This window comes from Rhinichthys klamathensis, unplaced genomic scaffold, assembly GCF_029890125.1.
Source record: "Rhinichthys klamathensis goyatoka isolate OS25496 unplaced genomic scaffold, OSU_Roscu_1.1 h1tg000196l_1, whole genome shotgun sequence".
Lineage (NCBI taxonomy): Eukaryota > Metazoa > Chordata > Actinopteri > Cypriniformes > Leuciscidae > Rhinichthys > Rhinichthys klamathensis.
The window spans coordinates 6,185,650-6,206,773 of record NW_026606722.1 but is presented as its reverse complement, the minus strand read 5'-3'; the positions used below and the strand labels follow the sequence as shown (position 1 = coordinate 6,206,773).

The window sequence follows — 21,124 nt, the reverse complement described above, 5'->3', positions numbered from 1 at the left end:
ACATCCCGGCAAAAGAGGAGCCGGTGAGAAGTGAGTGTTCTCCAGCTGGAGCTTAACGTTACTAACCAGCGGTAAATCTCTCTTTATTAGAGAATGCAATACTACTAATAATAGTAATAATATTATCAATAGTAATATAATTACAGTAATGTGATGACTTATTTTGTATAGAATAAAGCTTGATCGAGCTTAGGAGTCAGGGCTGTTTTTATTATTGTAACACTATTAGTATATTAGGTATTATTATAGTCTTAGGCTATCACTTGCCTGTATTTTGTTCAATAATCATGAAGACTTACAAAACGAGATGTTATAGGCCTATCCTTCCTATGATATAGGAAGAATATCATGGCAGTTACTTTTTCATACTATAAATTAAAAGGTGAATGAGAACGTCTCTGTCAGCTCAATTGTCATGTAAAAAAAGATTGTAATTTTATAATTATAATAATTGTTTGCAGATTAATATTTATCATTCTTTGTGTCCTGAAGTAAATGTCCCTTTTTCTGTTTCAGTTCTAAGAAAAGCAGTGGGCCTATTAAACAATGCTTAGAGAGCATTTGTGTGTGATTTGAGTTGGACCGAAATCTGAAAACTTAAAGAGAATGACCTGTTTAGTTGGCTCAAAGTTCATTAAAACAACTATTTCAAAAGCTGAAGTGATTTTCTTTTTTTATATTATAGTTAGAATATGTATAACTCAATGTTTTAAATAATTGGAAAAGCTGAATAATCGTTCCAAACTTACTGATTAGTCTGCGAAATAATCGATGATTAGTCGATTAATCGTTCTAATAATCGTTAGATTAATCGATTATCAAAATAATCGTTTGTTGCAGCCCTACATACAGCAAACATCTCACTATACGCTAGCTGCCTGTCCCCTGAACACACTTTTTAAAAAAAACACGGTCTCTGTAGACAGCTCAGGCTCCACAAACGGCAGCAAAAAAAACTGGTCTAACCTGGACCACGAAACAAACAGTGTTCCAGCCAATAACCCCGACAAGAATGATTTGGGGGGTGGGGGTTAGTGCGCGTGCAACGGAAGGGAGGGGGAGGGATGAGGAGGAGGGAGGGTCAAGTTAGCCTCCGTTTTGTTTGACAATACTTCGAACGTCAACAAGAAGTGACGTCACCCAACATCGCTTAGAGCACCTTTAAGATGGTGCTGCACGAGTTTTGTTCTGAAATGCAATTCTTAACTTAGGCAGGGGTGTACAATCCTGCTTATGGAGGGCCAACATATTGTAGAGCTTAGCTCCAACTAGCCTCAACACACCTGCCTGGATGTTTCATGTAATACTGAAGACTTGATTAGCTGGTTCAGATGTTTAATTTAGGGTTGGTGCTAAACTAACGCACAGAGGCCGTACCGGATTGAATTTGAAGTATAAGCAAAGTAACACTGATGCTTGCCTTAAAGCATAACAGATAGACTATAAACTGCCATATTTAAACTCAGAATCTCTACTTCCTAGGACAACGCAGTTCAGGACTCACCCCCTGCGTCCCGATTTGGCTCCAGATCCTCCCCTTCTCTCGCTCTTGCCTCCAGGGAAGCCTCGACCTGTTTTAGGCCCACTATTTCCCCGGCGGTTCTGTCGATCGACAGGCCGCTGGCTGGAGAAGCTCCTCTTGGCTGCTGAGGCTAACTCCCGTTTTGGGATTGCCACACTTTCTGTGGGGGATTTGCTCTGTCCCCCAGAGATCAGTGTGGGCACAGAGGAGGAGGAAGTAGTGGCGGTCATGGCCGCTTCAAGTTGCTTCTTGTCCTCTCGCTCTCTCCGTTCATTGAAGTCACTACTCTCAGAGGCCGTCTCCCACTCCTCGTTGGCCTGGTCAGATGAGTTCTGATTGGACAAGTCTGGTGATTTGCTGCCAGCAGCAACTACAGTAGTGGCTCCCATTTCAGGAACAACCGTTTCTGTGACAGAAAGTTCAGGCGAAGTCACATCAGGAGTGAGAGAAGGTGCTGTAGTGGCATCAACCACTCTCTCGGGCAAAGTGACCAGAGTTCCAGGAGCTTTAGACCGTGTCGGGGAGACAGACGTAGGTACTGGCATTCCAGGAGTAGCTTCACCAGCAAAAACTGCAGCTTCACGTTCTTTAAGCCTCCGAAATCGTGGGGGCTTGTCCTGTCTGGGTGGACGGGCTGCCCTTGGTCTCCGGGGCCTCTCCCTCATGCTTTGTCCACCCTCTCCGATCTTCTTGTTATCATACTTGGCGTGACGTCGTTCGGAGGGTGTGCTATCAGTACGTGAGGTCTCGGCTTCCTCTGGTCGAAATGTCTCCATGGGCTTTGAGGGCCACTGTGAGCCCTCTTTGACAGCAGCCCGACGGAAAGGAGCAGATCTGTGGCCACCCCGTTCCCTGCCACCACCTCGCCTGCTGTGCAAACTACCCTTTCCCCGGCGTGCAGCCTCACCCTTTAACAGAAAACCTGGTTTAGGTCGCCCATCCTCATCCCGAGACCCAGGTTTTTCCGAAATAGGTCCAGCTGCAAATCCGGAGGCAGATTTAGATGATCGTGATTCCGTCAGCTCGCGACGAATCGGTTTGCTTGGTTTTGCGCTGGGCTCGCGATCTGATGCTCCGGTGTCACTGGCAGATTCTCTACCTTCACTTTCAGAATCTGTGTCCGAGCCTCGTCTACGTCTGCGCTTGGGCAAGACTTCGAAATCTGAGCTCTCACTACGGGTTTCACTCTCTTCCCGGCAGCGGAACCCTGCAGTCCCCGTGGCACTTAATGGCAAGTCTGAGCGTGACCGTGGCTCTCTGTATGGGTAGTCCCCTCGACTCCGGCCACGGCTACCTCGTCCCCTCCCACCATAGCTGCCTCTGTAACTCCGGCCACGGGAATAGTACTCTCCTCGACCACGGCCTTTATAATCAGATGGCCAGTCCTTCTCTCTTTCTGCTTCTCTGTCCCTCTCTCGGTCACGTTCTCTCTCTCGCTCCCTCTCGTCTCTGCGATAAGATCTGGGAGGGAGGTTGGACTCTTTGCGAGATGGTAGTTTGGGTTCAGGACGTTTGTCATTAGTTGGAGGCATGTCTGACTTTTCCTCAGGAGCAGTTGAGACTGTAGAAACCACAGTTGTCTGAAGATCTCTGGATTTTGCTCCACCAGTCGCTACTTCCACTTCAGGTTCTACCACTACTTTCTTCCCATCACCAGATGGCTTCAATCCTTCTTTCAGTCCTGCTTCTACAGCAGCTGAAGGAACACCTTTGTAAGTAGCACCCTCTTTTTTGGACCGTTCACCTCGCTGCTCTTCTTTCTCTCTTCTCTGTTCCCTCTCTTCCTTCATGTCTCGTAGTACAGGTTTCTTAATAGGTCCAGATCTCCTGACTGGCCGCTCCCCTCCGGGACCCTCTCTCCTCCCGGATCCAGATCCACGGGATCCCCAGCGCATTTCTGACTTCTGCTTGCTGGGCGCAGGTAAAATAAGCTTTTCAGTTTTGTGCATACCATCATTAGACACAGGAGGAGTGGAACGGCTGTTGTTCACAGACCCTTGACCAAAAGGCTCCTTTCTGGACTTGTCCTCAGGTCTTTCTACAGTATCAGGGAGTTCCAAGGTTTTCTGTGCTATGATAAGTCCTTCAAATCTGGGCTCTTCCAGTTTCAAAGAGTGACTGGAGCCTTGAGAGATACTCCGTTTCAATACAGCCTGTCCAATGGCTTCAACCTCATCTGCACCGGATAGGTTAACCTCCTCAGGTTCAAAGGAAGGGATGACTGGTGTTCTGTCAGTCTGTAAAAGACCTGGTACCTCTTCGGTAATACGACTAAAAGCAGATAAGGTTTCAGATGAATCCCTGAAGAAGTCACTTTTGCCCCGGGGCTCCAGTGGGCTATGGTCCTGAGGGTAGACACCTGATAGACCTCTATCCAGCTCCAGACCAGCATCCAATCTAAGAGGGGACGAGGAAAACAACATCTTAGCACTTAGAAAAACATCTTAGCACTTGATCAACAGGTTATTTCTAACAGTGGGGGAAATCGTATAACTATATTTTTGTTCTAAAACACTGCAGTCTCTCACCTTGGCTCCTTGCCATCTTCTCGTCCTTTAGCAGTGGCAGAGGAAGGCAGGGGCTCTGTTGGGGGATATGGGTCAGAACCCCAAACCATTCGAGGCTCACTGGGAACTCCGTGTTCTCTGATTGGTCGGGTCAGATGATCAAAAGTGTCTGATCCAGAGCTGCTGTTGTCTGCGGGCTCTCGTCGTACCAGCTGCTTAGGAGGCATTCTCCCTGATGATGAAAAATAGTTACAACGACTGCAGATATAGAAAGCAGCAAAACAATTGCTCCAAAACAAAATGTCAGAAATAATTTTTCACAATACTAAAACTGAAGACGTATTTTAAAAGAAAAACAAGGAAGTGAAAGAGCGTAAGATGAAAACGAGGAAATTTGTTACTGTACATTTTAAATAATTTACAGTGATTGGGTTTGTTACCTAGTTACTAGGAAAGGAAACAATTTCAGTTTGCAAGAAATACCGGGGTGCATAGGAGGCATGTCTATTGGTGGCCGTCCAGACATCATACGAGGATCCATATAAGATTGCATCATTAGCCAGCGTGGGTCAAAGCCCATCGAGGCTAGGTGTTGGTGGTGGGGGCCAAGAGGTTGGTATAGGGATCTGTGCTGAGGGGGAACAGAACCCCCTGAGGGAGAGACTGGACCCCCTCCACCTTGCTGCTGCTGCTGCTGTTGCTGCTGCCACTGCTGTTGTTTAAGCTGTTCCTAAAGAATTTGAGAAGAAAAACAATTAACTACATTAAAGCAGGAATTACTACAAAGAACTTCGGTTGTCAAATAATATCTGACAGGTGACCTGAACAAACTATATATTTTCATCTTTACAGGGTTCAAACTAAAATTGATGCTTAAAAAGGAAGCAGGCAACAAACAAAGCCAGGACAGTGTGTAAGCACCTGTTGTCTAAGGAACCTGGGTGGCAAAGACTTCTGGAACTGTTTTGAGTATCCAGAGGTGACAGAAGGGCGAACAGCTGTCCCTGTCTCCCCCTCATTTTCCAGTTGAGATGGAAGAGGTGTATCTTCATTAACAGAATGATCCAGTCTGGACAAAGACAACTGAGGATCCTCAACTGAAACAAAAAAATTAGACAATTTTAAATCTAAAACTAGCACACTGTATAAGAATTATTACACATCAGGCAGAAGATTTTATCCCAAGCGACAGGGGATTGAACCAATGACCTTGGCGTTGCTAGTGCCATGCGCTATTTTTGAGCTACACTACAGGAAAAGTCCATCCCAATTTATTGTATGCATCAAACCAGGTGAGCGTAATTAAGGTTCTTGTCACACTTGCTTTGTTTGGTCCAAACAAGATTTTACACCCTACCCTGGCTGGTCTTATTTTCACATTGTACATTAAACCATTTGATTCTTTAGATTTACAACTAAACCTTCACTGCAATAGAAAGCCATTTGAGTTTATACACAGCAAATGTATTGCTATACATGCAAAAAGGTACACTTTTGGAGACAAACCTCTATGTGAAATGCACTCTGTGTAATAACAGTGATGGGAGCATCCAAAAATGCTAATTAAATATCAATAAGGATGCACTGCTTTTATCCTGATGGTGAACTGTACCAGCAAAATCACATCAACCGCACATGATGTTTTCAATCCATTTACCTCTGGGCTCCTCAGCACTGAAGTAGTCTCTGGTTGGTTGTCTATCCACTTGTCTATGCACTTCCTCACTACCAGCAGTATCAACCTTGCTTTGGGGTTCTGGGGCAGTCCTATGAACAGGAGGGCTAGGTTGCCGAGTAAGAAATTGTGGCACCTCCTCCACAGTGGGCTCTGTCCTTTGATGGTTTGGCATGGGAAGGCAGGGTTGTTGTGCAGGGGGAGGTGGTGCAGGCTGAGGGGGTGGAGTATCAGCAGGTTGTTTAGGCACAGATTCAGTCACTTCCTGGTGGTCATCATGAGCTTGCGTAGTTGGTTTAGAAGTTTCTGTAGTTGAAGGTCGACGTTTCTCCTCCAGTTGTTTGAGTTTCTCTTTGCAGGCAGCAAGTCTCTGTTCTTCCATGCGCCGTTCCTCCTCCTCACGCCGTCTGCGAGCACGCTCTACTGCTTCCGAGAGCTCTGACTGCTTCTTCCGTTTCTGTCGCCATGCTTCCGTTTCCTCCTCACCAGCAGGGGGTGCTGAAGTGGGCAGCTTTGTAACACGTGGGCCACCACTTCCCACAGAACGTCCAACAGTTTGTCCCTGCACAATAATATATTTTTTTGGAAATTAGACAAAAAACAAAGCAGCTAAAAAAAATAAAATACGTTTTCAGCTAACTTTGTCAAATCAGAGAATGGTCCCAGTGCACGCCATACCTGTTGGTCCATCTTGCTATAATGGACAAGATTGCCAGGGGAGGGAGCCCTGGGATCTCCACTTTCCACCCATGAACTCTTGCCATCACTCCTCTCCTCTGCTCCTTCTTTCCATCCCTCCTGGACATCAATTTTTCGTGTTCGCATACGATCAACTTTAGTCATCCACTCCCTGTGTTTTAGCAAGAAAGTTTTATAGGACCAATTTTCACTATGCCCAAATGCGTTCTGCAATTTTTATTCCATACAAATATGAGTGCTTACCAGCCATCGCCTTTCTCCTTAGCTGAATGGTTCTCCTCATCATCACTAAAGTTCAGTTTCTCAGTATAGTCAACTTCCATCTGGGCACCTAAATAAGACCAAAAATGGTGACTCAATGGATAATGATTTAAATATGAAATAAAATGTGGCAATATCTAATAAGCCTGGGAATTAAAAACTTCATAATCATTTATTTTGATTATTTTGTACTTATCTTCTGGTACGCACCCATGACCTTTCAAATGTAAGACCACTCATAACATGAAGTACCGACATTGTTGCAAAAATGGATGCTTTGCATTACGAATTAAAAACTAACAACAGGTATTGACTATAAATTCTGACTGGATGAGCCACATTTAAAGAAGTTGAATTCTGAATTCAATGATTCCCGTTTTATGTCAAGCTGATAGCCATATAAATGGTATAGCAACCTCTAACAACTGAGACATTTCTACTGTTGCACTGTACATCCTCCACCTAACCCTACCACAAACTATGAAAAAAAAAAAAAAAACCTATCTAATGGATAGTTCTCACCTGCCCAACCCTCATCAGCATCAGTGTCCAGATTGTCTAGCTCCTTTAATTCAGTGGCACTAACAATTGATGGCCTGTCTGGATCCTGATGCCATGGCTGAGAGGGAGGTTGTGCGGGTCTTCCAGATCGTGGACCCCTAGGTGGAGAAGAGAGAAAAACGTGAGAAAGCGAGATTTTACAAAGCTCCTAATGTCCTGGAAGTATCCCAAAATACCAAATTGTCTTGTTTAATAGAAATTGTCTTTCAACTGCTTCCACTTTTAACTTTTCCATCTAAAGCCAGTTAAGTTTAGTTTTAGACCTTATGGGACCACTTACTTAGACATCTCGGGTGGTCCAGGGTATCTAAAGCTGCCTTGTACAGGAGGAAAAGGCCCTCGAGGGTAAGCATTAAACATCTGAAAAGATGCACACATTAAAATAGCACTGCCAAATAAAAAAATATAGCAGCATGCCACATCTCAGGAGGTAGAAGAAATGATAAACAATGGTTAAATAACAATCACTCACATATGGCGGCATCATGCTCCTGAACTGGGCAGCATGGAACTGCGATGACATCCCTCCCGGTGGTTGCTGGCCACCATTAAGTTTATGCTGAGGGGCAGTAGGTGGGAGCCTGTCCCTTGCATCCCTCTTTTCTCTGCCCTCACCAGCAGAGGGTTTTCCTGACTCATCAGAGTCCCCAGAGGGAGATGGTGTGCCTCTACCCATGCCCGACTCCTCAGAGGGCTTACTGTCAGTCTCTGAGGGGCTGGGAGCAACGTTTAAGTTCCTGCCTCCACCTTCTCGCCAGCTACCCACATCTAGTTGGTAATAGGCATTAAAGACCACAATAAGGGAGTGCACATGAAAATATTTTTTTTATCATTAAGAAATTGTTGAATATTATTTCAAACAGTTGTATCAGGGATGTTACACAAAGCTTGTGAGTGAATGGGGAGGACAATTACTCTGAGGCCTGAGGCTGGGGCCCGGTCCATAGGGCTCATCTTCCTGATCGCCTGATTTATCCACCTCACCAGCCGCCTGCAGACTCGGAAACTCCTGATGGAACTGACTGCTCATCCGAGGAGCTCCTGCACATACAGCGCCATTGAAGCACTTGGCTTTAGCAGTTTAAAACACATAATTTTGATAATTCTGCTACTTATATTTGCTTAGATAAGAATTTACAGTTCACAGAGAAGTATTTTGAGAATACTCTAACAACAATGAAATGGTTTACAGAAGAAAAGGCTTACCGTCCAGCTGCCCAGGCTGTTTGCTGTTGGCCCAGGAGCGGCTGCCACCCAGAGGGGCATCAGGGATCTGGGGCACAGTTGGCTTGGGCTGTGGTGGAGGGGTCTCTTGCTGCCTATAATTATAAGAGAAGTGTTAATGGAACACCGAAATCTAAAGGAGTATGTTTGGAACTAGAGTGTTATAACTTCCAAAACTAATCTTGCAACAGGCAATACACCCATCATTTAAGGTGTAGTTTTACCGTTCGTCTCCTGGTTGATCCTGTCTGGAGGCCCATCCGCTTCCGTCCTTGGGTACGATGCTGACGTTGGGATCGTTGCCTTTGTTCTCAGCTTTCAGGCTGGGCAGGTTAGCTGGAGGGGGCATGCGTCGACTAACGGCAACTTTGCCCAAACTTTGGAGCCCATGTCTGGCGGCAACTAAGGAGGAAAAAAATACATTTCATTAGCCTTAACAATTACTCACTGATCTTTTGATTAAGACAAAATTAACTATAGTTTTCAGACCAAAATTTAACAAGAACATCATTAATTGCAGCTATAACCTTATAAGAAATGTTTTGGGCACTCTCTATCTGCTAAAGCTCATAGGAATTCACAGTGAGTACTAAGAGGACAAAGGCTGCTTATTTGATCCAGCAACACACAGGAGGCTGATTGGGGAGCTCAATAAATGACAATTCAACAACTTCACTACATCACTTAGTTGACACTCTTCTCAATGAACGATTCTTATACTAAGAGTTGGTTGGAGTGCAAATTATCATGAGCTACTTGTAATTTTGGCATGTTTTGTGACATGCACATTTCACCACAAAATAAAGGTAGTTCATTGTCTGTATTAAAAGCTATTGCATTAATTATTGTATTTAAAACGTAAATGTTTTTTCCCCGTTTGCTTAATTTTTTCTAATGCAAAATATGCAGTTTACCGCCTCCAATTTTGAGGGGAAAAGTAACATGGAAATGTTCTTAATAGGTTAAGAGATTCACTCCACTACCGAGATCTTGGTAATTAACAACAATATCTAAGAATGGTCAGTTGACTCACCTGCAGTTTTCTGGGTCTCCAGAGACTTGCCCTTATACGTGTTGAAAAGGCTAAGGGTTGCATACTTTGTTTTGCCATCCTTTGCCTTGGTGCTCTGCCCTGACTTCTCGGACATTTCGCTGGAAACTCATTGAGTCTGGTCCTGCGGCCTCACCCCTCAGAACCAGCCCCTAAGGAAGAGACCAAGAAATGAAAGACTGAGTGAGCTGACAGTAAAACCAGATACTTTCTCTAATATCTACCTGCACCTCTGTGTTTCAAGCTATATTTCCTGAGCAAGCTACAATGCAATAACCAGGAGACTAGGGCTGTCGCGATAACCGCAATATTGCAGTACCGCGCTACAGACAGGACAACCGCAGAGGAATGCAAGTAACCGGAGCAACCGCGATATTCGTGTGTTTTCTTTTTTCATCGACTGAGCGCGTGCGATTACCTGCGTCTGCCTTTGAAGTCAAGTCATGTATATTCGTGAAAAGGTTGCCGTTTCCAAGGAAAACGAAATATTTGTCGTATCATCCTTTTAACATACAAGGGAATTTACCATGAATGGCGTCAGCGCTGGTCAGCATTACACAGCGTGAGGAAGCCGTGGGGGGAAAAAAGCAGCGAGACACGCATTGAATCAATGCCATTGGTGTCTATTAAGTGAAGCAATGCTTCAGCTTTGCCCAAAAGCGAAGCATTGCTGGTCAGCTGAGCCTTGAAAAGTGGAGCTCAAAGTTAAAAAATAATTAACACCTTGTTTCATTACATCTGTCATTTAAGGAATCAGCTTTTTTGAACGTTTTCGTTGAATGAACGGTTTAATGACTCTCAAAGACAGTCCGTTGGCGTAACAATGTAACTGCGCGCTGAGTGACAGTCTTTCAATACGCAGAGACGCTGTTTAGTTTCGGTTACTGAAAATGTTCTTGTTTTTGTGTATGCTGACCACATCGTAACACGTAGCCTATTTATATAGCAACAAATTAATATAAATAAAAATAACTAAATGACAGTAATACCGTATATCACGCTATTGAGCCACTCAAAATTACCGCAAGGGAAATTCCGTCACCGCGACACCCCTATAGGAGACATTATCTGTTTCCATATACCTAATTTTATGCACATTTTCATCATTCCCATAATTCTTTTTTAAATGCTGGATGGAAACACCAAAATGTGCATTAAAAAAAAATGCACATAAAAAAAAACTTCTGAGCTAAGAGTCGGATAAACTTTATCCGATAAGAAAACATGCGCATAAACTATGGAAACAGAAACATCAAATTCTTTGATGCGCATTAAAAAAGATGAGACTTGGCGATGGGATGTTATAACTGGACCAACCAGCAGATCGATCTCGTTGAACACTGAACAGCATGCTGTTTTGGTTGATCTGAAATGCTTGAGCAAAGTCTGTCATCAAAGTGGTTCAGTATAATTACCTCCCAAAATTGTCTTACACGAATGTGTTCCCAGAGAGCAGCATCTGCCTCTGAAAGCAAGATAACAGTCGTCTGCGCACTCTGAGGTGCAAGTAATTTATTATGTACGAAATTGTTATATACAGTGGCTACTGCAGCAACTTCTATTTTTCTTGGTGATATCCAACGCCGGTTTTTCAAGAAGTGACAATTTTGTTATCTTCGACTCACTGGATGGAATCGGTGCTTTATTCACAATTTTTTTTATGCGATATTCCAATTTTGTGTGCACAAGTTAAATTCACAACTTTGGATGGAAAAAGCTAGGCTGTTGAGCAACTACAGAGAAACCGACAAATGTGCATGTGAGCAAGCAATTCTCCCTAAACACAGCATTTGCAAATGATAGCCTTTATACTTGTTTCACAACATTACTACATTTAATTTAGTGCTTCAAACTGGGAGGTTTATTTAAGGCCAAGGCCCTAACTTGCAGAAAATAACTAAAAGATTAAGTGCACAATCAGTCTTTTATCAAACTTTCCAACTTCCTGCTTGAGGCAGAATCTTATGTGCTGAATATATTTCACACATTAAGATTTCAAAATATCGACCACATAGTTTGCCTTGCAAACATACAGTATCTGTCTATTACTAGTTGGGTGTCATTGAAGCAGATGGACTGCAAAGGGAGTCAGAACTCTACATATTTAAATCTCAGTGGTTTAAATCAATGATGCATATCATGTTGCCATGCTAATGTCAGTGTAGATAGTGCATTGACAGTAAAGGAGGGGGTGCAGAAATCTACAGTGAGCCACATGGGGCTCCATTCATAATTGATGTGGTATGAGTCCTTATCCCAAGACAGCACAGTGAAAGCAACAGGGTCACCTCAACATGTCTATACACAATTAGATTCACCGCACAACCACAATACTGGTCTGCTCACAAAGAAATGTGAGTGCCACACTATATCTTCATAACTATATTTATATTGTGCTATCCAGAACAGAATAAATGAACAGTTGAACACTTAAATCTTTAGAAGCTGTTAGAAATTCACAGCTTTAATTTGAAATCATCAATGAATGCTGAAGCAATGAGTCTCAATTTTTAAACAGTTGATCACCTCTAGGACAGAGTTAAAAGGCAACAATCATGACAAATCAAATTAGGGGTGCGATATGTAGGCCTATATCTATGCTGCTAACATCGTAATATTGTTTTAACGATGTGCGATTGACAAGTAGCCTATGTACCTCAGTTTACAAACACACCTAGAGAGTGGACGCACCTGATGTAGTCTAGGACTATATATATATAAACAGCAAAGCTTCTGTGTTGCACGTTACACGTAGGCTCACTATTGGCCGACGCTGGTCATGTGTGTGATGCGTGTGACGTACAACCTAGAAGTTTACGTAGTTTCACTACGTGAAATCTCGAGGCCAACAGAGAAGGAAATTAATAGTTGAATAAAGTCGTTATTTTTGTTTGTTTTTTTTGCGCACAAAAAGTATTCTCGTCGCTTGATAAACTTAAGGTTGAGCCCCTGTAGTCACTCAGACTATTTTAACGATGTCTTTCATAACTTTTGGGCCGGCCAGTTTCGATCCCTTAAGAAGCATATGGAGGAGTGCTCCAGCTCTCAGATTTAATATCTTAATTTGTGTTACGAAGATGAACGAAAGTCTTACGGGGTTGGAACAACATGAGGGTGAGTAATTACAGACAGAATTTTCATTTTTGGGTGAACTAACTCTTTTATGCTTCAATGACTCACTCATTAAAGGGACAGTTCACCCAAAAATTTATTCTGTCATTAATTACTCACCCATGTCGTTTCAACCCATGACTTTCGTTCATCTTCAGAACACAAATTAAGATCTTTTTGATGAAATCTGAGAGCTTTATGTCCCTCCGTTTACAGCTACCACTTTGATGCTTCAGAAAGTTCATAAAAAGATTGTAAAACAAATACGTATTTATAAAGAGGTTGTCCAAATTTTCTGAAGAGACTTGATTGCTTTATAAGATGAACAGATTGAATTTAGGCTTTTATTCACATATAAACAATCATCTCACACATCAGTTGTGGTAAATGCAAGCTTAAGCATGTTCGCTTGACGAGCGAGAACCAACGAGGTTCATTCTCGTGTTATGCAGCACGTTTGAGCTTCTGCAAGAACTAGGGGTGTAACAATATTCGAACCGAAAAACCGCGATACAGAACCCACGATTCGAATCGTGATACTCTCATGGCGTACCGAACACGCCCGCCCCCGGTAGCCCAGCCCGGCTCATTGGACCTCATGTCTGTTTTGTAGCCTAACCACCATTAACACCAATAATAATAAGCAAGGTGTAATCTTTCAAATTCTGACTATTTGATCACGAAATTCAAACAATAAACGCCGTTTTGGTGCTCTTTGATGTGGCGTGACAGATCACTGTACTAGCTCCTCATTTCAAGCGGCAGCGCGGAGTGCGAGTAAACGCGATCATCTCTTCCTCAGTTACAGAATAAACATGAATGGACACCTGAAGGTATTTTGAAAGATACAGTAAACTTACTGAAAGGTATCATAACTCGTGTAATCGCTCAATTAGTGTTTCAGCAGCGGAAAGACGTCAATAAAACAGCATAGCTTGTCACTAGTATTATGTTTACCTCAGCAGAAGTCATTCAGTGTCCACAACTTGTTGGTTCCTAGAGAAATTAACTCTTGCACTAAATAAATGCACTATTAGCCTATATATTAGTGCTGCCACTAACGACTAATTTTCTAACGACTAATCTTTCGACTAATTTTTCGATTAGTCGACTAATCTAAACGACTAATTAAAAAAAAATCAAGTGTTTATTTCGTTGTGTCCATTTTATTTTGAACTCAACTGAAGGACCAAAACATAAAATGTCACCTGTTCAAAAACATTATGTATTAACAATCTAAGCATTAAGTATCTGCATTTCCATTAGGCTATACCCATATTAGTCAGAGTCCTAATCTAATCCTCTAATAACAAACATGTATGTATTACTTAAATTAGCTCTTTGTTCTGCCTTAAAAAATGTACAGTAAGCTAATGATTAATTTATGTACATTTCTGAAAAGCATAACTGATAGGCCTAACATCACTCTGAATAGTAAAGTAGATGCAATGCATTTTCTGTGAAAAGCGCTATACAAATAAATTGGAATTGAATTGAAAGAGTCTGGACTAGCCCACTATGAGTCGCGCTGAAAGCAGGCAGGCACGCAGTTATGTAGCTCGCGTTTACACTTGCGTGCATGGCGGGCCGTGCCGCGGTTCGCGTGAATGTGAAAGCAACACGGACTCGGGAGCGCTTGTTCAGGAAGTTAAGTAACCTGCCCATGCGTTTTAGCTGATTATGATGCATTTAGTTAAATAAAACACATGTAAGGGATGATAGTGTTGATGATTTACCTTGGATACGCGAGAGTTGAGTCTGCAGTGTATTCGCGCATTGCGCGTGCAATCAGGGCAACACATTTGGAAATCCACTGTCTCCTCAAAAGAGTCCGTTTGAAAAACACAATATATTGACCCGCGTTCTGTTTTCTATCATGCGCCGTGCACGTTTGCGATGGCATAAGATGCACGCAAACTCACCAGGGTTCGATAGAATTGAGTGTGAAACCAGACCAACGCTGCGGGGGGCGCCGGGAACAATCGCGCTCTGACTCGGACCGCAGCAAACGAGCCCACTGTGAAAGCTCCGTCACCTGCCTCCGCAATTTTTCATATCAAAGCAGTGAAGGCGGGCGGGAACGTGAAGGAAAATGATAGCAGATAAACCAGCAGGGCGCGCACGGCGCACAGACTGGTGTGTGGAGGTGAATTACAGTGAGCCGTTTGTGACGGGAGACCAAAAATAAATAGCGGCCGGTCAATAGTAAAACGACACATCGACTAAAAAAATTGCCGTCGACTAATTTGCATGGTCGATTACGTCGACTAAGTCGACTAATCGCGGCAGCACTACTATATATTATGTTTTACTTAACCTGTTAATCTTGATTATTTAATGTACGTTTGAAATATCTTTCATGAAAATTACAGCAACTGTGTCAATTATTATATTTCAATAACAAATTAGAGTAAAAACATAAGCGCAAAAACTGCCTTACGTTCAGTTTACATGTTTTCATACAATGTGTTGGGTGTTGATTATTATATCTAAAAAATAAATAGCATCTGAATTAGGCTAAAAGTATAGGCTCCGTTGTTAACCTTTAATGTTATAGTAATGTGCGGCTCCCTATAGTTTACATTGGCAGATTTTTTTTAATCCTTGCAAAACGTTTAATTGTAATTTAATTAATTTAAAGACAAAGACACATTTTTTTCATTAAACCACTGTATTCAACCAAAGAAATCCTTAGTCGACCAAAGTCTTGTCCTGCGCAACGATTAGTCGACAAAAAAAAGAAAAAAAGATGCGATGTTTTGATTGAACATTTAACAATTGTCATAGAGCATTTATAAAACAACAACGAAAAAACATCAAAAATACATAAAACTATAATAATAATAATTTTTTTTGAAAATTAAGTGAATTTTTTTAACTGCAAAAAGTGAGGAGCACTGTCTATAGTAACAGTCACAATCGCGCACCTGACCACGCGCTACAAAAAATATAACTGCTATCTGCCACAATGAAAAATCCTAACAAAAGCTCTCGTTTATACAGGCTGTATATTCTTCTTTACTTTCAAAGCTATGGGTTAACTTTTGTCCAGCCGATCTAGGAGTTTTAAAACAAACACTCAAAAAAACCCAAAGAGCCTAAAAAACAATCCTAATAATAATAGGCTGTATTGTAGGACCGCATATAGGTTTATTTTCGTTTTGTTACATTATTTAGGCTATTTTTAAATGCGTCAAGTGTACAAATAAAAACAAAAACATATCAAGAAAACACAATCTATTGAGTCAGCATGATAAAGCCGTTAAAGGGACTGCTCACGTCTTTTGCGCGCTCAAGTTCGATTTCAAATGTAGGCGCGCGGTGTGCGCGCTCATGATGGAAGCAAGGCGGTGTGACCCGCTTTTTTTTTTCCAAGTGCGTCCACAACGCATCGAGATAAAAACATATAGTGTATAAAAACTGAAACAAGTAGCGTTCTAACTGAATGAATACAGCTAAACTATATCCCTTACTGAGCACGAAGCAGCAGCGCAGCCAGCCACAGGTGCGAACCGAGTGTTCTATGTGTGCGCTAAACTGTGGCGCTGTTACAAAATAGCCTAAATTAAAGCATTTAAAGTTGGGGATAAACCATAGGCTAATTATATTTAGAATACAGTAATATATAACTGCTTATAAAAGGAATAAATATCAAGGTGTAAATCATTGAAAATTTCTTTCTATTAGTAAAAAAAAAGAAAAAGCAAATGGTCGACCAATAAGAATGTCAGTCGACATCGACCGATTAGTCGACTAAACGACTAAAGTTGACAGCCCTACTGTTTAAAAAAAAAAGAAGAAAAAAAAAGAAGCAATTTTAGCTTTCTAAACCGAGCCGAGACGTCAAAACCATGGGAAAACCGAACCGTCAGTTTTGTGTATCGTTACACCCCTAGCAAGAACCAATGAGGTATGTTCTCACGCGTCAAGCCGTTGAGTTTCTGTTTTTGTTCGCTGATCAATGTTTCTGTGTGAATAAATTACTAATGACTAAATTAAATCTGTTCATAAAGAGATCAAGTCTCCAGAAAAATTGAATTAATTTGGATAAGTTTTACTATCACTTAACTTTTTGAAGCAAAGCGGTAGTTGCATAGCTGTCAACGGACGGATAAAAAGTTCTCAGATTTACTAGCCATTGGCTAATTAAAGAAATGTTTTAGTCGCCTAGTGTGAGATTTGGTCGCATATGTGAGTGACTTACTCGCATTGTAGAGGGTTGAAAACAGATCTGAAGATGAACGGAACTTGCGGGTTTGGAATGACACGAGGGTAATTAATGATAGAATTTTAATTTTTTGGTGAACTAACCCTTTAAGGGTTCACATATCGTGTCTAAAAACATGGCGTCTGTCGTTGCTATGCAACCATGAACTGCTCTCTCCACAACGACAAGAAAGTTACATAAATGAATTACCACCACCGAAAAAAGCTTGGTACAAGATTTATTTACGGAGAAGGGGAAAAAAAACAGTGTTTGGCTGCACCCCATCCTTCATGTTGACTGAGCTTTCAATGTGGTTATGGAAAGGGTGAAGCTGATAGGTTGGTTCTTGTCAAATTACCTGCTTGAATGCTTGAGGCATTCTGAAAAATTGTGATTTTTTTATTTCGCTGCGCCTGGAAAAAACACTAGCGTTAGGAGCGAGCTTGCAGTGCGCCTACATTTGAAATGAAGAACTTGAGCACGCAAAAGACACGATATGTGAACGTCAAATACTTTGTTCCTGAATGAATCAGCAGTTTGAATGAATCAATTGAAACTCAATGACTCTCATTAACAGTGAATTACAGCCACCTACTGGTGGTTATAATTTCACATTTAAAAAGTATCTTAGTATCTATAGTTTTTAAATAATTTCAAAATATCAATTTAACATTTTAGGTTTAAAACAAAATATTTATTTATGCCTTAGTAGGTTAAATGCATTAATTTCCCTCTGAGCTGCACTACACAGTCTGTGTACCTGCATCTAAATTCCACTTCAGATGCAGCTTCAGTCTTTCCTCTGCATTGCAAAGATGAATTTTGTTGATACTGATTTCATTTGATTGGTAACAGCCCTATTGTGTCTTATTACTCTAATTACATTTATTGATTAAATGTAAGAAAGAATGACACAAAATATGTTGTATGAAGTATTACACAAACATTTAATTAGGTCAATTTATAAAAATAAAAATAAAGTATTTTATAAAGGTAAAAATTCTCATAAAGGTAAAAATCTATTTAAACTCATTGGAAAAGAGAATTTGTCATTGCTGCAAAACTAACCACCACACAGAATATGAAGAATATCAAAAACTTTAAGTAAAGGTACCAACACAAACAGCAAAATATTGTCTTATCGTTATCGAGATATAATTTTTTCATATCGCACACTCCTAATATGTACAAATAGTGCATAAAACTAAACATATAATGCAAACCAGCTCCACAAAAAGGAAAAGTCCCATGACAAGACAGGAGTAATGAAAGACAAGGTAAAATGAAAGTGAAAGCAGTCATCTTTTACTTTAGGTTATAGCAAACACTTCAATGAGGAAAAATTGTGCGCAGCTTCACCAGCTAAATGCCAACTTCCCTTCAATCCAGACCAGACCTCAAGAGCCATCATCAATACAGCTGTCTGGTTTGTAGAGGGAAGAAAGGTTACAGGTACTGTAGCTAAACCCAACCGAAGGGACCACGCAAAGTCTAGGGTATCATTCAATTGCCTCTTTATTCCATACTGCCAGGAGCCAGAGACAGACGGATGAATGGATAAAACCCCCTAAAGATTGTGAGTCATTTTTGGATGTTTAAGACCAAAATGGTTAAGGCTGGAAAAAGTGCCTTTTAGGCACCACATTCCAGGCTTGTGACACATTTTACTTGTGCTGTAAACAGAGGAACACTAACATACTGGCAGTTGTATTAAGTAATGAAGAACTTGGTCTGAGATGGTGAGATTCACTTGAGGTTTCAATTAAAACATCTTTATTCTTTCAACCCCAACCTCTGACATCCATTCACACCCCCATCACCAGGCCATCTGCCTCCCAAATACATAAGCCAATTGCTGCTTTCCTTTGATATTCCCAAATGAGCATCCAAGCAATCACTGCACTGAGCCGCAACCCCTGAGGGATGAGTTAAGTCAATATATTTTCAATAAATTGAAGGGGGCATTCTTAAAGCAATGAAGAAAGCACTCTTATGATACCTCACAGCTCAAAAGATCCACCGTTACCAGGAAGCCTCAAAACATTCACTTGATCTGATGTTCCTGCAGCTTCATTCCTTTCTTTGTTAAAAACACCCATCAAGGCTGGTCTTGTTTCAACCAATGGTGTCCTTGGTGGCATTTCCTCTTATGGATATGTAGAGTTCTTTTAAGTGGGAGTTAAATGCTCAAGTCTTTCTCCACTGATGCTCAAGTATCTATCTGCTTCTGTTGAAGGACTGTTGTGCTTTGACCCTAAAAGCTTCTGACTTGCTCAGTTTAATGCCGTTTTCACAAAATCTCATGGATCTACGGTTTCAAGGCCCACAAAACATCATGCATAGAGAAGGAATGAGTAATTTGTGATGTGGATCACACAAGAATGAAGTATCCATTAAGATAGCTGCTGATGGCAAGTTGTAAGTTTAACCCTTAAAGCCTGACATATGAAACAGTCAGAACATTTAGTCAGAACATTTACAATACAAATGCTGCTAGAGAGATGTAGAAATAAATGTTCCTAAAAAAAACCTCATATTTTATACATTATTATTTTATACAAGTTTTTTCTAAAAAATTACATATGGATAATAGGTCTGCTATTAAAACCTAAGCTGCTTTAGTCCAGTAAATGCTCATCTTGAAATATTACTAACATAAGTTATGTTTACTTAATTCATTCAATATTTCACAGCAAAAAGACATGTACACGACCTGAGGGTAGACATTTTTTACAATTATACTAAAAGGCCTTTTTACTTTTACTAAAATATGAATTATCAATCAGCATCTAGAAGATTGTTAAAAAAGAGCAAAGTATTGTTGATAATTTAGCAGCTTTCATGCATCAAATATAACAGAATGCAATTAAAGGGTTAAATCACAAGAATATGCTTGATAAGTCAACATGGTGGGGAATAAGCATGCGTGTATCTTGCATGTGGTAAAGTGGAAGTTGTGGCTCCTCGTTTGCATGCCCTGATTTTAATGTTTTGTTTGATGTACTGTAATAGTCATGTGAGCCATCACCTTTGGCTAACCTACCTCTGCACAACCAAGAATAGGACACTGGATAACTAGTGTCTTCCTCATGACTGCGAACTTGCCTTTCAGCTTTAAAATGCAACAATATAACTACCAAGTTGAGGTCGTGTGGATGCAACAAACATTATTTAACTAGTCAAACCATTTCCCAAATTCCACCAATTTTGCCGACAAAATTAGTCATTTATTGAAATGGGCTGGTCAAGTGGGCCCAGTGAGGTGGCCTCCAAACCCCCATTCTTCCCCAAATTCTGCCTCCGGCAGTCATCTTTCCGCAATTTCTACACTAAACCTGCCCATAATAATGCTGACCTGTGTGAGAGAACAAGAAAATGGGTTTTGTTTGCGTGATTTGTCGTTGCTCATGGCAGTGCTAACATTAGCTAGACTATTCTTTTCTCTTCATACACTAACGTTAACGTTACAGCAGCAGCACTTTGATTAACCGTTAACATACCTGTCTCCGCCGGTCCCGTCACTCTCTTCAGGAATATCGTTTATTCCGTCCAGAAGGTCTGAGTCCTGGTCCTTTGTATTGTGTTGGAGCGTGTGTGTGTGTGTGTGTGTGTGAGAGAGAGAGGCCGGCTGTGGATTACAAAAGCTCGTGCTATGCTAGTCCCAACTAGCCGAGCGGTTAGCGACTCACAAAACCTCCTCCACAAAAGAGAGAGAAGCCCTTTTATCCCTCTCTCTGTCGTTTTCTTTGCGTTTATCTCTGTCTGGTCGCGCGGCCGGTGTGAGGTGAGCAGTAACGGGCGGTTGGCGGTGTCTCGTGCGCTCGAGAGAGGGCCCCGCTCGCGCCGCGGCCTGTCGCACAATCAAAGATGGCAGAGCGCCAACCCACGAGAGCCTGACGTCACCGCGTACAGGCGCTGCGCAGCGTCAGCGACCACAGACGCAACTTTAACATGTAAGACACAGCAGGTGGCGCCCTTTATACTGTTCTGTCTATTAAAAAACTATCAAACTATTTTCTCTTTCCTGTAATAATAAAAATATCAGATTCATTTTTCAATCCAATCATAAAATCTCTCCTAGAGGGAATTCTTTTTTGAATGCACAGATCGCTGATATTCATTGGAAAGAAAGAGGCATTTAAATCTATTTACATTTTGTATGCTGAATAGAGTTAAAGAGGTAGGCCTACACTTTTAAAATACTTCACAAAATCTACCCATGTAAAGCTTCCTTATCAAAATTCATGGACATTGACAACAAATGCTCTTTTTGTACTGTAGTCTACACGAGGAAGACTTTTGTTTT

At 41.4% G+C, this 21,124-nt stretch overlaps 1 protein-coding gene across 2 annotated transcripts in view; it reads right to left on the bottom strand.

Annotated features, from left to right (window-relative positions):
* Positions 1-20,699, bottom strand: part of prrc2c (proline-rich coiled-coil 2C) — a 35,694-nt gene extending 14,995 nt beyond the window's left edge. For both annotated transcript variants that reach the window (XM_056262767.1, XM_056262768.1), the window contains exons 1-15: positions 20,319-20,699; positions 9,483-9,652; positions 8,674-8,851; positions 8,432-8,544; positions 8,141-8,266; positions 7,698-7,993; positions 7,506-7,585; positions 7,187-7,323; positions 6,647-6,734; positions 6,383-6,554; positions 5,687-6,266; positions 4,951-5,126; positions 4,513-4,759; positions 4,051-4,261; positions 1,505-3,919 (exon numbers count right to left, since the gene is read on the bottom strand). In XM_056262767.1, the coding sequence (XP_056118742.1) occupies positions 1,505-3,919; positions 4,051-4,261; positions 4,513-4,759; positions 4,951-5,126; positions 5,687-6,266; positions 6,383-6,554; positions 6,647-6,734; positions 7,187-7,323; positions 7,506-7,585; positions 7,698-7,993; positions 8,141-8,266; positions 8,432-8,544; positions 8,674-8,851; positions 9,483-9,597 (4,934 nt within the window). In that variant the 5' untranslated portion in view covers positions 9,598-9,652; positions 20,319-20,699. The remainder of the gene's footprint in view (positions 1-1,504; positions 3,920-4,050; positions 4,262-4,512; positions 4,760-4,950; positions 5,127-5,686; positions 6,267-6,382; positions 6,555-6,646; positions 6,735-7,186; positions 7,324-7,505; positions 7,586-7,697; positions 7,994-8,140; positions 8,267-8,431; positions 8,545-8,673; positions 8,852-9,482; positions 9,653-20,318) is intronic.
* Positions 20,700-21,124: the final 425 nt, after the last annotated feature.